Here is a 14,709-nt window from a genome sequence, read left to right as displayed (position 1 = left end):
AATCCACAAGTGCTCCATTCCATCCATCCGCAGTAAAAATGAATAAGCCAGGATAGGAAAAAAGGGGTCCTCGTGAATACACCCACACTCACATGGGTGTACACGAGGACAGAGTTGATTTAAAGAAAGGGGAATTTTTCCAATCCAATTGGATGCTGTTTATCTAAATAAATGATAAAAAAATGGGTTACAAAACAATATTGACAGAAACAATAGTTATTAGGAAAGTTAAAATTGAGACAGCGGGTAATTTCATGTAATACTGCATTAATGAAAGCCATGCATCAGTAAAAGTATCTAGCATGCCGCAAGAACAAAAGTAACACAAAACATCACACCCTATAGCGATGATAGTTAGATTGTTGCTCATGACAGGGTAATACCATGGGTTTATCATGTTGTTATGATGGCTGGCTCAGATCAGGCCCATTTCAGGCCTCAATCTGCACAAAGAAAAAGGTTCTATTGCAAGCAAACTGCCATGCATCAAAATGGGGGCTAACATGATAAATGGTAGCCTGGAACTAACATTTCACAACTTCGGAACAGGTTTCACTTTTATTTAAGCTCCAACAATCATTCTATTTATATTCTTGGTTTTATTTACCTGCTCAACAGCATGGATTGTGTCTTACAGTGATTCTGTAAAGATGAGCAACGAGCAACGAGCCACGAGCCAAGTTGGAGACGACGATTCGAGACGAGCACATTTTTGAATGACACACTATTAAAATTTAGCAGACGACGCTAAATCAAAATTTAAGATATCGATTGAAATGCTTAAAAATCGACTCAACTTCCCGCGTAAATCTAAACCGTTTAAAAAACGATCAAAGCGGTTTTCTCACCCGCACTCGACATCCGCTGATCGGATCGGGATTATTTTAGTATCTATTGTTTATCAAATTACACTGAGCCTGCCTACCACGTAGATAATTACTTTAAGACCGCCACAATAAGATCTCACATTATCACATAACACATTCGAGATTTCAAACGAACTGGAAAATAACCAAGTGTAAATAAAAATAGGCGCTACACTATACATGCTTGATTTTATCAACCCAATTATTCATTTACACATAAATATTAAGCATTTCAACGTGCGATCCTGGAATAAAGTCGTCTGTTTGATTTCACCCCAACGTTATTCGATGGCGAAGAATGTCCAGGGCCTGCTCTCAACTCCGGTTTAACTGGATCTCGGTCAAGTCGACTATTTGGAAGATGCGATTGGTGGCAGAAGCTTTCCAAGTTCTAAGAATGTTATCGTGCAGAAAATGGTCTGGTTAAAGGCGAGACAACATGGCTAGTGTTCTCCCTACCCTTTGGATGAAGGCCAGCCTTAATGAACCCGCCTGAATGAGGCTTTGTCGTGTGTGGGCGGGGTGGTCTAGTCGGGAAAGTTCTCAATCGGGAGAATGCGGTTTTTTGGGCAGCAGCAGTTGGGCCGACTTCTCGTCGAGTTGTCGCCCTCGCAGTTGTCGAGTGATTTCGGGAGGCCATTCTGTAGACGAAAGCGGCCCATGAACTTCGGACGGACGGCTGCTGTCGGACGATTCCCGTTGTCGAACTCGTTTCTTTGCCCAATACAAAGTAAGTTTCCATTTGACCTTTGCCTTTGACTTGAACGAAACCACGCGACTGCAGCTTGTATCCTCGTTCAGACAGAATCTGTTTCGAAACAATATCACAGGATTATTTTTTAATAAAAGGATTCATTTTATTCTAATGATCTTTATTACCTGGTAGACGTCACGGGTGACTTGAATCTTGCCCATTTGACCGGTTGAATCCATACGCGAGGCTTCGTTCACCGTGTTGCCCCAAACGTCGAACACGGGTTTACCAGCGCCAATCACTCCGCCCACTAACGGACCAACAGCTAGACCTTTTATTTTGAAGTGAGTAAAATAAACCGTTAGTAATTTTTAGGCGTATTACACATTAATAAGCTCACCAACTCTCAGTTGGAAATTTTTGGAATAATTGCGATTAAATTCGTCCAGACGGTCCTTCATAGCCATTGCGAAATCAGTCAGAGCTGTAAGATGCCAGTATTCATCGTGCTGGTTTCCCTGGTAAAATCAGGATTTAGCTTTAATTATTTATTTAATATCTGTAAGCTGGTTATTATGGCTTACTTTATTAGCTGATGGGTCCAACTCGGTTTGATTGACGAGTCCGGAGACGGCCATGTAAGTAGAGCCAATGGTCTTGATTTTTTCAACAGAGGAAAACCGGCTGTCGTCTAGCAGTTCGTCAAAATCAACTAATTATTGGAATTTTCAATATTAATTATAGTCCGCGTGAAATGGAAATCTGACAGTAATAAAATGACCCCACTTATGATTTCGTTGAGATAGCGGATGCATTCCTCTCCTAAATCCTCCGAGTAGAAATCGCTGAAATTGGGGATGCTATAAAATCAAGGTAATAAATAATCGATAATTAATTAGGCTGAGTAATGAATAATCAATACCTGGCAAACATGCAACCTACACCGTCTTTAGCTTGCGAGAACAGATCCTGTATAAAAAAGGGCGCGTTATTCAAATGACAAAAAGAAGATCAATCAAATAGAAATACTTGCATCGTTTTTCCGTTGGTTGGATTCGGTTGCCAAAAAATAATTCGCCACATGGTCGGGTAGAATGTTTTTCAATAATTGGGTATTGTATTTCCGCGTTTCGGAAATGTCATTCAACTCTTGATCGACTTGCTGCTTGCCGAGAAAGTGCAGCCGAGAATTGACTTCCACCAAACGCGACTGGTAACCCACAACGTAAAAGAAGAGGAGGATCAGGACCAGCATAGACCATCGTTCCGTCGCGTACATCTCAAAGTCTCCCTGGAAATACATAAAACCTCCTTTTTTTAATTCAATAAAAAATAGAAAATAATTGAAAACGTCTACCTGAATCTCACCAAAGACTTCCGGGTAAACTACCGTCATCAGAATCGTGTAAACGATGGCCATCACAAGTAGAACGGTTGATTTGATGATGTAACTCAATTTGAGAAATGTACCCAGACACACCATAGCCAATACCCAGGTGTACATCTGATACTGAGGTAGCAGACACGTCGCTTTTACAATGGTATCATTCAAAGCGGAAGTAATAGTAAAATTCGATCGAGATGCCTCTGATAAATTGTTTTGACTCTCCAGGTGGTAGACCGGCACTTGTAGATGTGCCATGTAGTCCGCAAATAAAACCTGGAAAAAATTAACAAAAGAGGATAAGCGCAGAATGCTATGTGGAATTTGGTTTTAGTTTTACCATATTAATAATAGTGGCTAAGAAGATGATGCCAACGATGAAACAGATGTACAAGTTGCGCAGGGTCCGGTTTTCTGTCAATTTATTGGAAACTCGTTTCATCCAAATGGCAGGTAACCAAGGTAGTTCTTCTGCCACCGCCAAAATGACTGCCGCTGTCAAAATGATGGTAGCCGAAGCTGCGGTGACCCATAAACCCACCGTCCTTAATTCAATCCCCCAAATAAATTAGAAATCGTCTTCTTTTTTTATTATACTTAATTTAAATGGTATTAATTACATCGGGATTGCAATGAGTAATGAAGCGGCTAGCAGAATCCAAATAATAAAGACGCTGAAGGCGTTAGATTTGTAAATGTTCTCCCGCTTATTGCTGAACTAAAAACAGCATGAAATAATTACAATTAAAATAGTAATAATTATATAAGAGTACTAATTAAAACTACGGTGGATTCCATGTCGGGCAGCAAAAATTGTAGAGTCAAAGGATGGACATGTTGGTCACGAATCTGCTTGATGGAATCCATTTCGATTGAATCATCGATGATTTGATCCACTTCCTCTTGAAGGCTCAACATTTGTACAGGGATCTCAATCGAGACTCTTTGAGAGCTGCCACTGTCGACGGAAAGGCGATCCTTCCGGAATGAGGAACTCATCGGATACGGAATAAACTCACTGGCGGAAGACAATGAGGTCAACGATGGCGCACCGCAAAGTTGCAGGTGATGTGGAGACTCATCGTCATCGGAGATGTCGCCAATCGAAATCTGGTCTTCATTCTGTTCAAAAAATTTTTAAATAATTTAATTTCAATAATAAATCAAGCGAAAGGATGCATACTTTGTCAGATTTAGTAGTCTTAACGTCGTCAATAGTGATCCTGAAGCTGGGCAGTGGTCGGTTAGAGTCCAAGATGATCGAGTCTTCTTCTACGGACAGTCTTTTAATAGAAGCAACTGGAACGAGGCTATTCTCAGCTGTTTGATTCCTTATGATTGTGTTGAGTTCCTCTTCTTTGTCCCTTTGAATGTCAAATTTCGAATAAGAAGTATTGGACCGACGTTCCAGCACAAGTTGACGAAGACTCTGTCGTTTAGGTTTGAGCCGTTGCTTCACGTGTTGCTTATCGACGATCAAGTAAGTCTCCACCTTGTGTTCCTACATGTCCACAATGAGCGGTAGCACCGCATGTCATGATTCGCAATTAATAATTCCTTATTGGCTATTTTTAACCTTTAAATAAGTGTCCCTAGTGGCGCCGTAGCCTGGCTCGACGTCGTAAGTATCAACGAGACAATCCAGCGTGGCCTTTGATATGTGAACCCGCCTGGATGAAACATGAACACACGTGTGTATAGGTGATCAATAACTGTTGAATTATTTAACCTACCCGGGAAGGCCGCCCGATTCCATTTTATTGGCCAGGGTGACGTCATTCGACCAAACGTCGAACTGCCACTTGTGGAGGCCAAGGACGCAGGATAGAACGGAGCCAGAATGAATGCCGATCCTCATGTCCAATTCCACCTACATATTTAAATGATTCAAATGGGTGTGTCTATAATGATTGAATACAATAACACACCTGAGTTCTCTGGCGGACGAATTGGATGGCTTTAATCATCTCCAGTCCCGTTTTGACGCAGCAATCGGCGTGATTGGATCGAGCTTCTAGTAGCCCAGAAACGCAGTAATAGCAATCGCCCAGCAATTTGATTCTCAAACAGTGATTTTCCTTTCAGTATAAAAACTTATTGGGTTAAAAATAATGACGTAATAAAAAATAAACAACAAAAAATTTATACTTGGGCGATTCGGTCGAATTCGGCAAAGAGATCGTTCAACACTCGAACCAGTTCCTGGGCAGTGCATTTGCTAGCCAATTCTATTTGATAGAATTAAAAATGAAATGAAAATTGAGTTATATCCATTTTTTTTAATTTTGTGAAAGACTCACCTGTAAATCCTTTGATGTCGGCGAAAAGAATGGAGACATTGTCGAAATGGTGAGGGAAAATGTTGTGGAAGGTTTGCGGGACGGGATCGGAGGCGACGACGGCCACGGCCGCCGCTATCGAAGCTTCCACCACTTTGGGAACGACGACGCTCCCGTTGCGATTGACATCAACTTTGTCCTCTTGCTCGAAATATCGTTTCATCTCGGCAACCAAAAATGGTGGCAACACTGTAAAAAACAGCAGTTCAGATACGAAATTTTCAATCTTCAACATCCAGCACAGACCTGATAATAGCAACTTTTCTTGTTTCTCATTTTCCCTTTCTGCTTTTAAACGAATTTCGTAGGATCGCCACGTCTCGGCAAAGGCTTTCCTTCCGGCCCGATCCGTCAGGTATTTGGCGTACAATCCGGCGAAATTCATGGCGATGTAGAGGACCAAATCGGCGCAGCTGCTGACCGCAATGCAGTGTTCGTTCTGTCGAGTATGGATGAAATAATTGGATTTGATTGACAGCAGTCGACAGGATTTGTGTTTTGTTATTGTTTGAACAAGGATATCTTTATACATTACCTCCCAAGGAGACGACGGATTAATAATGACCAACACAAGGAAAGTGATAAGATGGATAACAACTGAAGCTCCAGACGCTAACACGGCCCATAAAAGTGGCAAGGGCAACATGACGTAAGTGGCGAATATGATGAATAAGATGTACCACACCATGTGCGAGGTAAGTTGCACACCGGTGCCACCAATTTCTTCAAAGGCCAGACCTACAAAAACTAATCAACACACATAAAAACAATGGAATGGATTAACACCCAGATACTTTTGTTTATGTGATAAACTGGCGCGAAAAAAACAAATTTTGAATTTAATTCTCAACTTTTTTACCTTGAAAGTTCATGAGGAGCCAAGTGGCCAGGGCGGCCAGGTGAAGGTAATTACGAGCGAAACTTTTCCAACAAACGGTAAGCGAAAAAATCACGAGGTTCAATAGAATCAAACCAGACGCACAAATCACAGTTTTAGTTGGGAATTCTTCTTCTCCTTGTGATTGATTAGAACCCGACGAATTGTTGTAGTAGCACTCGGACGACGTAGGACATTTGACATGGGTCCCGGGGGAATTCCCGAGTTGGTGCGTTACAACAAGCACGGCGGTGATGATTTTGAGAACAACGTCAATGGCGTTGACGACAATCAGCGATTTCTGGCGCTGCCAGTGTGAATATCGTTGATAAGTCGACTCGAGTGAGGCGTCTTTGAAACTGGTGCTCAACACGTTTTGCAACGACGGCAAGTAGAGGACGTTGTACACTTGGACACCGCCGCCGGTTGGTTGGAATCGAGCCGTTACCGAAGCGATCGAAACACGTGACTCGGCTTTAAAATCACGATATAATGAATCAAATAATAATGAATGTAAGATGACATTATTTGATATCATATTTTAACAATGAAGAAAAACGAGTTTTGAATAAGTTTGATGAGGAAATAAATATTTTTGTTGAATCAAATTAATAGAAAAAGGATGATTACCATTAAACGAGTCCATTTTCGAGTGCACTGCAAGGATGCAGAGTGTCTATTGAACAGTTATATAGGCCTCAGCATACGAGGAAAGTTGCTGGCGCAGTGTCACATATCACCGATCAAAAAAAAGACTGGGGAAAATAAATTTTGGAGTTTGACTTTGTAACGATAGAAGGGGGGCATATCTGTTTCCCTATTCCCGTCCAAGTAAATGAACATTTGAACAGTATACGTATGATTTGATGTTGAATATTATAATATCAGCCCTTATCAACTAAGCTGCACGACCAGTTATCATAGTTTCGAATCTATAATTTTATCCTTTTATCATTATTCTTTTATAATATGTGATTTATTAGGCTATAAGATCTTAATAACACTGCTGGGATTTATAGCTACAGTACAAATTCTTTAAGTTCAATATAATGAAGGAAAATATAAAATGACGAGGAGTTATCCTTATATCACCCCATATTATATTATTTGATTGTCAGTAAGATGTGGGTGTGCCTTGTTTTAATGGCTTCCAATTGTTTTGAACGGTTTTGAAAAATTCCGCTTGGCCGCTATTAACATTTCAACATGGTGGAAAACCTTGAAAAAAAAGTGCAGAGTCTCTCCGGTATTTATTGCAGTTAAATTACGACATGCAATTCAGATTGAAATGAACAAAAAACACTAGATTTTTATTTTCTCTGTATTTTTGGCTCGTGTTTTGTCTAAGTATTGGTCAAGTGTGTTGTCAAAGTTTCAATTACTCGTTCTAACGTCCAGCGATCCTGCGGGACAGTTTGCGTCATTCCGTCAATCATTTCGTAGGCGTAGTGATCCGGCATTAATGCTAAACCAAAACCAGTCACAAATCAATTATTCTCAAATCATTCGCATTAAATTTATTAATAGACTGCTCACCGAGGTGCAAGTATTTCTTTCCGTAAACGATATTGCTGGCGATGGCGTAGGTGATTGGCGATCCCGGTTTGGCGAACGGGTGATCACCTTTTTTGATGTAACAGAAGAACATGCAGCCCAGTGAAAAGACGTCGATGGAGACGTCACATCGAATGGTGTCCCTCTCCTCTTTGCTTTTGCCTTCCAGCTGCAGGAATTCCGGGGCGCAGTATATCCGGGTGCCCCTGGGACCGCTGCTCGTCATCGAGAAGCTTCCGGACGGCCGGAAGGGTTTGCAGAAACCGAAATCGGCGATTTTCAGGACGCCAGACGTTGAAATGAGCACGTTCTCCGGCTTCACGTTCCGGTGGACGAATCCTTTGGAGTGAATGTACTGGACGCCGCTGGCCATTTGATGTAGGGCGTCGCAATCGGATGGCATGTTGTCTGCCATGTATCTCCTCCGGATGTAATCGTCGATAGTGGCCTCGCACAGCTCCAGCACGAGAAATCTGTTATTCATTTAAGAGGTGATGGGTACGTTTGGTCACGAGTTAGACTTCGTTATCAGTTTGCAACTTACTTGAAATCTTCGTTCTCTTGGACGTGAAGGAGTTTGAGAACGTTCGGGTGGTCTAATTGTCTCATCGCCGTCTCTTCCCTGTGAATTGATTCTTCCAGATCGTGGAGTTGAATTCTTTTGACGGCCACTGGTAATCCGTTGAGCGTTCCATAAAAGACGCATGCAAAGGTGCCTCGCCCCAGGATTTTATTCCTCTCAAAAGTCATGATCGGCGCTGTTTGAACTGTGTTTGGATACAATTTGGTCATTTACTCGAGAGCTCAGAGAATATTCGTATAAAACTTGCCTTGTTCTAAAGATTCTTCCATTATTCTTATTTTTTTTCCGTTAATATAAAAAAATAAACCTTACACACTCTGGCCACGGTAACTGAACAGTGTAGCAGGGGACGCTTCAGTTGGTGCATCAGTAACGTTATCATCAGTTAAATATTTCTTATCTATGTCCGTTTTAATCTGTTAGCTGAACTTTACTGATAAAGGCAAAGTTATAAACTTGGAGCTATGGCTGGGCAGGAATTGAAAAGAATGATGAAAGCTTCCATTGAAATTTTCAAATGTGAAATATACATTTTTCCTAGGAATACCGGTATGCATCATTCATTTTGAAGTAATGCTCTTGATCGGCCCAGAGGACCCTGACTGATTTCCGTTATGAGAATTCTGACGGTTAAAAGAAAAGATAGTCAAGGTACAAATGTCCACGATATGTTGTCCTGGTATATTAGAAGTTTTAAAATGAAGAAACAGCTTCCGTTGTTAATTGGCTAGTAATAGAGTAACGAACTACGAACCCGAGTTTTAGAATCAAAATCTTTTGAAAAGAATTTGATGCCAGCATCCGACTAAACATTCTTATAATCAACGAGGCTATAATTAAAGCGGAATCTTTAAAAATTTTTAGCGTGTCCATTCGCATTGTTATTTTAACAAAAATGTTGCTAACATTATGACGAGACACAACGTCCCCCATCAATTGGCAAAGTGACTCCAGTCATGAATGAAGCCTGTTCTTCGGAGGCCAGAAAAGCGATGGATTTGGCAACTTCTTCCGGGGTTCCGGCTCGACCGAGAGGGTGGGAGGATTTCACGCGTTCTATCATCAAGTCGTGGAACTCGGTCGAGAATCCGGCGTTTTGAAAGATCCTGGTGGAGTCGATAAGGCCCGGACAAACGGCGTTGACCCGAATTCCTTTGGAAGCCAATTCGGAAGCGGCGCAACGAGTTAATTGGGCAACGGCAGCTTTACTCATACAGTACGCAATCATATCGTTACACTATATTTTAACAATCAAAGTTCAAATCAATTATTCAGAATTTGTCGGAATTTGTTATCAGGATATTGCACGTACCGCACGCAATCCGGCCACGCTAGATACGTTGACAATATTTCCTTTGGTTTCGGCCAGATAAGGGATGACCAATTTATTCATTAGGACAACCACTCGACAGTTGATATTCATCACTTTGTCAAAGTCTTCCATTTTCAGGTTTTCCAGTCGACTGCCGCTGACGATTCCCGCGTTGGCCACCAGGACGTCAATTCTCTTGAAAGTTTCGAACGTTTTCTCGATGTACAGGTGGCAATCTTTCTCTACAGTCAAATCGCCAGTCATCGTTAGGATCTGATTGCAAAATGTATAAGTTTCAATTTTCAATACACGTTTACTAATATGCAAATGGGATCGCCACTTACGTCATCTGAGGTGAGTTCAGGATTGGCTTTCAGGCATCGATCTTTTGTGTCGGCCAGTCCAGCTTCGTCCACCGGTACATTCATGGCGAACAAAGACATCCGGTAGCCTAAAGTTGCAAACTGGATTGCCGCTGCCGCACCAATCCCCGAACTCGATCCTGCAGGATGAAAATTTTACTTTCGAATTAATTGTGACAATTTACGGTTATGGATGATTTAGGCCTACCTGTGATGAGGACAACTTTGCGTACATTTTTTTCCAAACGTTCGGTCATCTTATTTTGTTTGCTGTAAACAGTGATTGCAGCAGAAGCAGAGTGATTAAAGAAAAAAGCGTTCAACTGGCTTTGTTTTTGTCTGATTGTTTGACGTCTTCGCCATATCGTTGGAGTCCTTATCATGAACTCGATAAAAGTGGAACAACATTTTAGAAATTGCTTAGCACAGCCAAAATTGTGAGTTTGTGAAAAAGGAAAAGGTGGGGGTTTGTTGTTTCACATACATTTTCCGCCGAAATTTTTACTGACTCAAAAATGTGAAATACTTACTGAGGCAGCAGGTCTTCTTTCCCTTAATTTCTTATCACATAATCTCATATAATCTTTCAACAACTGCTTGAAAACCAATGTTTTAAAGTCACGCGAAAACATTTTGTTTTTGTATAAAAATTAAAAAGACATATTTTTTTCATGTCACCGCTCATTTCTTATGGACAATGTCAATGCTTTTTGGTTCTGTTCACGACGGAGTCGTGATTTGAAATTTGGCGCCCGATCGTCATTTATTTATTTTTCTGTTTTGTCTCGCCGGAAGTCAAGACAAGTCAAAACTTGTTTTGTCCCATCCCTCTCCCATTTACATGTTCTAGGTGGCGCTTTTCTCGCCCCTTCCACCGCGCCCTTTTCTATTGTTTTTATGTCACCCTACCCCTAATTCGAGGCCTAAGGAATTTCGCCTCGTTTTCGCCAGTCTGGCCGCAGCAGTCCTTTCGTATGGTCAGCCTCGTCGTTCGTAGTTAATTAAAATTTGCTCGTTTTTCGTGCTGCCAATGCCGAAAAAATTTATAATAGACGAGTGAAATGTATCACAACAAATAGTCTGGATTTTTGATTGGATTTGTAATGAGCGGAATGTTAAGTTGCTGCATTCATTTGTTTGGACTCGGAGTCTTCTTTTTCTTCCCATTTGGCAAATTCCCATGCTACAAAGAACTTGCCATCAATGCTATATGATTGAAATACAAATTGAAGTATTAATGTATTGATTACAATTAATGAGAAATTACCTTTCTCCAATAATCTTCATCTTTCTAATCATCTTGCCTTCATGTTGCTGATTCCTTCAGTTTTAGTTTCTTTTCGTAGGAGTAAAGCATCATAAGCTTGAATCAGGTCAGGGCAATCCAAAGTAGAAGGTGATCGCCAACATGGTATGCGAAATCGATTTTTCCACTCAACCTTGTACTCGAAAGCACCATTCCTTTCCCTTGTTTTCAGATATAATTATTTTTTAAAGACTCAAAGAGTACCACTTATGATGAACGCGAGACCTTACCTGCGTTTCAAAATTCGTTGGACCTCAGTAGTCTTAATATCGACACAATGTGTTGAACTGGACGCCATTTTTGTAATTCGAGACGATTCACGGAAGAATAATCGCCAAAACTTAGATCTTTTAAAAATCGTGCTTTAGTAGTGACAATTTCAAGTCTAACGTGCTTTCTTCTTCTTCTTCCTCGCAGTCCCAGCTCCAATATCTCCAGTCGCGTTCTTCATTTTGTTCGCAATCCAACTTTGGAACCCAGTTGGTCTTCTTGTTCCATTATTGAGGGATGGTTTCCAATTCTGGCATGTCATCCTGAAAAAAATATATTACAAGTCAGAAATGGAACGAAGACTAACTGGGTTACAAACGTAAAACAAAAACAAAACATTTTAAAATTCAATGCAGCATAACTCCTTTTCCTTTCCCCCCATCTTTGACAACCGCCCCTTCACCTGCGCCAACTTTCCTTAAGCGACCGCCTATGTTGACTCATTGAGTCAACTCATCCGCTAAAAAGCGGGATAAGGTGGCCCTAGCATTAAAAGAATAATAAAGAAACATTTAGAAAAATTAACACAAAATGAAATCAAATACAATGACAATATGTTGAGGAAAATGCACGCCGACGTAAATCAGTAAGTTTGCGTTTAAAACATTAAGAAAACATAAATACTTCCTGGTTTACGTTGTTGCGCATTTTCCTCATCAGCTTCTCCTCCCCTTGGCGCATGTTTATTTTCCCTTGCAGAATTTCCCTCTCCACTCGCTCCCACTCTAACCAGTTCTTCTGGAGGACCAAACAATTTTAGGACGTTGGGATTTATAAAAAGAGAAACAATCTGGTTATTGACTGCGCAGAGAGTGAAATGCATAAGATGATAAGAAAAATGTAGTCTGAATTTTGAAAGGATTTAGAAGAATGTTGCTGCATTCATTTTTTGGGACTCGGAGTTTTCAAGAGTTTCTCCTCTTCCCAGCTTTCTATAATTTTCGTTGGAATGTCATATCTTTCTTTCCACGTAAACCCTGCGTAAACCCACTCCATGCTACCAAGAACTTGGTTCCATTAATGCTATATAATTGTAAGAAATATTGAAGTGTTAATATAATTTTTCAATTCAATTATTTCAATGGGGAAATACATTTCTCAATAATCTTCATTCTTTCCGTCTTCTTGGCTTCATGTTTCATGAGTCTTTCAGTTTCAGAATCGATTTGAACAAGTAAAGCATCAAATGCTTGAATCAGGTCAGGGCAATCCAAAGAAGAAGGTGATTGACAAGTCTATCAGTCAACATTTTTCCATTCTCCGCCTCGTGAGAGAAGGTCAGCCAGGTTCTGTGTCCCTTCGCAGAAATGGATCACTGCGCCGAAATCTCTGATCTTCGAGGGGTTTTGTTGGCGGCTGTTATCCAACATGTGGCGATCTGTGAATCAGACCAGATGTGCGCTTTATGATCTATCCGATGTTGGTCTCGGATATACTTGATAAGTATTGACGCCATCAGGTTGCTCAGCAGTTGGATCCGAGGGATGGTCAGCAATGCTTTTTTGGGCAATGGCGCCACTTTTGATTTTGCTGCTGTGAGGGCGATAGTTGTCCCTTGCTTTTCATAGGCTACAGCTCCGTACCCTATCTCGCTGGCGTCGCAGAACTAATAACGTGCTTTCTGCTTTGATTGCAAACGCTATCTAACGGCAAAGTTGGTAGAAAGCGAACTACTATCACGGGGTTAAATCTGTGAATGGCTGTCGGGCTCTGGGCTGCTGCCCTACTGTATTTAGCCGAAACGTTTGGCTTCCCTTCCTCTATTTGTTTTGCCCCACCCAAGTAAACCTATAAGTACGCAAAGGCCACCTGCTCAAAGTGCTCATGCATTTGGAAAGCAAAGCTGCTATTTGTTTCATTTGACTTTTTGTACAACAATTAATTTAGTCCGCCTCCTAATTTTACACGATAAATTAACATCGATCGCAGAGGTACACCGAGGAGAAGAACTTTCCAACATTATCGTCAAGCAAGATGCAAAATGCTTACTCTGGGTTTCACCCCCCCCCCCTCCAAGCTCGCTCTACCCTTTGCACATCCGTCTATTCACTAATTATAATGGTTTAATGGAATAATAATCCATAATAACCCGGAATAGGTAAAATTATAAAATGAACTTTGGGGGTAACGCCAGTAATATAGTTACATAAATAAGTGCTGTTCTTCTTCTTCAAACAAAAAATGTCAGGACATTGGATTTATAAAGTTAATAAATTTTGGTTATTTACAGAGAGTGAAATGCATCAGAAAATTGATTGGATTTGTAATAAGTAGCCTAGCATTTTAAATTGTTAAGTTGCTGCATTCATTTTTTCATAATTTCCATACTTCCTCAATGCTGAATCCCAAAAATGCCAGTTGTACTGTTCGTTATCTTCCACGTCTTCACGATCATCATCGGATGAGTATGGAACTAACGGAACAGTTTGGGCAACTGGGATAACAGCCCGTTGACGGAGTTCCACTGTATCTTCCCGGATAGGCACCGAGATATATCATACCTAGAACTCCATTCAGCAAGTTGTTCATGATCCGAAGGGGTGATGACGATGTTGAAGGATACGCTAACTGAAACGCCGATGGACTGCGGGAGATCGATGGGTGAAACAGAAACTGTCAGTTTTGTTGGAGCGTATAGTCAATAGTGGAGTCAAGATATGAAAAAAGGGGGTTTACCGGGAACAAATTGCAACACGAAATGTTTTTCATGAGCTTTGTTATTACTATAATTTTATATTTGTTGTAAAAACCCTCCTCAGAAATAATAATTTTTACTATAAAAAAAATAGAAAAAAAATGTAAAAATTAGAAAATGTATTAGAATTGTGATAAGAAATAAAAATAATTTTTTTACAGCTAATAAATGTTCCCCGTCTTTTTATTGATCAGAGATCCAATTTTAATGTTATAGCTTTAACGATGTTTCAGTAATTAAATATACTGTGAGGGACTATGCCTCAAATTTTATGAAATCATCAAAAGGTGTTTACAAGGGACCTTAATGGCGGATAGTCCCTCCGTAAACTCATTATATCTAGTCATGTATTTCTTCTAAAATGTTGATCTTTTGTACAAAATTAGTTAAGATATCAATTTTCCTAAATTTAATTTAAAAGTCGTTTTGAAAAATATTTAATAGCTCTTAAGTTATTCATTGTTTAA

The 14,709-nt window shown here is 40.4% G+C and overlaps 3 protein-coding genes across 4 annotated transcripts; all 3 read right to left on the bottom strand.

Annotated features, from left to right (window-relative positions):
- Positions 1-1,042: 1,042 nt before the first annotated feature.
- Positions 1,043-7,038, bottom strand: LOC124208079 (adenylyl cyclase 78C-like). Of its 2 annotated transcripts, XM_046605790.1 has the most exons (22): positions 6,791-7,037; positions 6,143-6,634; positions 5,819-6,030; positions 5,530-5,722; positions 5,245-5,472; positions 5,093-5,172; positions 4,873-5,022; positions 4,678-4,814; positions 4,521-4,614; positions 4,128-4,445; positions 3,731-4,066; positions 3,565-3,662; positions 3,285-3,489; positions 2,918-3,220; positions 2,594-2,851; positions 2,483-2,529; positions 2,347-2,420; positions 2,145-2,272; positions 1,961-2,078; positions 1,746-1,891; positions 1,326-1,674; positions 1,043-1,257 (listed from the first exon to the last, which is right to left on the bottom strand). In XM_046605790.1, the coding sequence occupies exons 1-22, from the start codon at positions 6,804-6,806 to the stop codon at positions 1,217-1,219; spliced, it is 4,023 nt and encodes a 1,340-aa protein (XP_046461746.1). In that variant the 5' UTR covers positions 6,807-7,037; the 3' UTR covers positions 1,043-1,216. The 2 variants fall into 2 exon arrangements, with proteins under 2 accessions (XP_046461746.1, XP_046461745.1); XM_046605789.1 differs by having other exon boundaries at positions 1,043-1,674; positions 6,791-7,038.
- Positions 7,039-7,391: 353 nt separating this feature from the next.
- Positions 7,392-8,666, bottom strand: LOC124208078 (serine/threonine-protein kinase/endoribonuclease ire-1-like). The gene is made up of 4 exons (XM_046605788.1): positions 8,545-8,666; positions 8,259-8,481; positions 7,697-8,187; positions 7,392-7,625 (listed from the first exon to the last, which is right to left on the bottom strand). The coding sequence occupies exons 1-4, from the start codon at positions 8,564-8,566 to the stop codon at positions 7,504-7,506; spliced, it is 858 nt and encodes a 285-aa protein (XP_046461744.1). The 5' UTR covers positions 8,567-8,666; the 3' UTR covers positions 7,392-7,503.
- Positions 8,667-8,964: 298 nt separating this feature from the next.
- LOC124208077 (uncharacterized oxidoreductase TM_0325-like) lies at positions 8,965-10,333 on the bottom strand. Its single transcript, XM_046605787.1, has 4 exons — positions 10,180-10,333; positions 9,954-10,111; positions 9,610-9,882; positions 8,965-9,534 (listed from the first exon to the last, which is right to left on the bottom strand). The coding sequence occupies exons 1-4, from the start codon at positions 10,226-10,228 to the stop codon at positions 9,205-9,207; spliced, it is 810 nt and encodes a 269-aa protein (XP_046461743.1). The 5' UTR covers positions 10,229-10,333; the 3' UTR covers positions 8,965-9,204.
- Positions 10,334-14,709: the final 4,376 nt, after the last annotated feature.

The sequence above is a fragment of the Daphnia pulex genome, chromosome 11, assembly GCF_021134715.1.
Source record: "Daphnia pulex isolate KAP4 chromosome 11, ASM2113471v1".
Classification (NCBI taxonomy): Eukaryota; Metazoa; Arthropoda; class Branchiopoda; order Diplostraca; family Daphniidae; genus Daphnia; species Daphnia pulex.
Note: the sequence above shows the minus strand (reverse complement) of the source record. Positions and strands in the feature narration are given on the sequence as shown.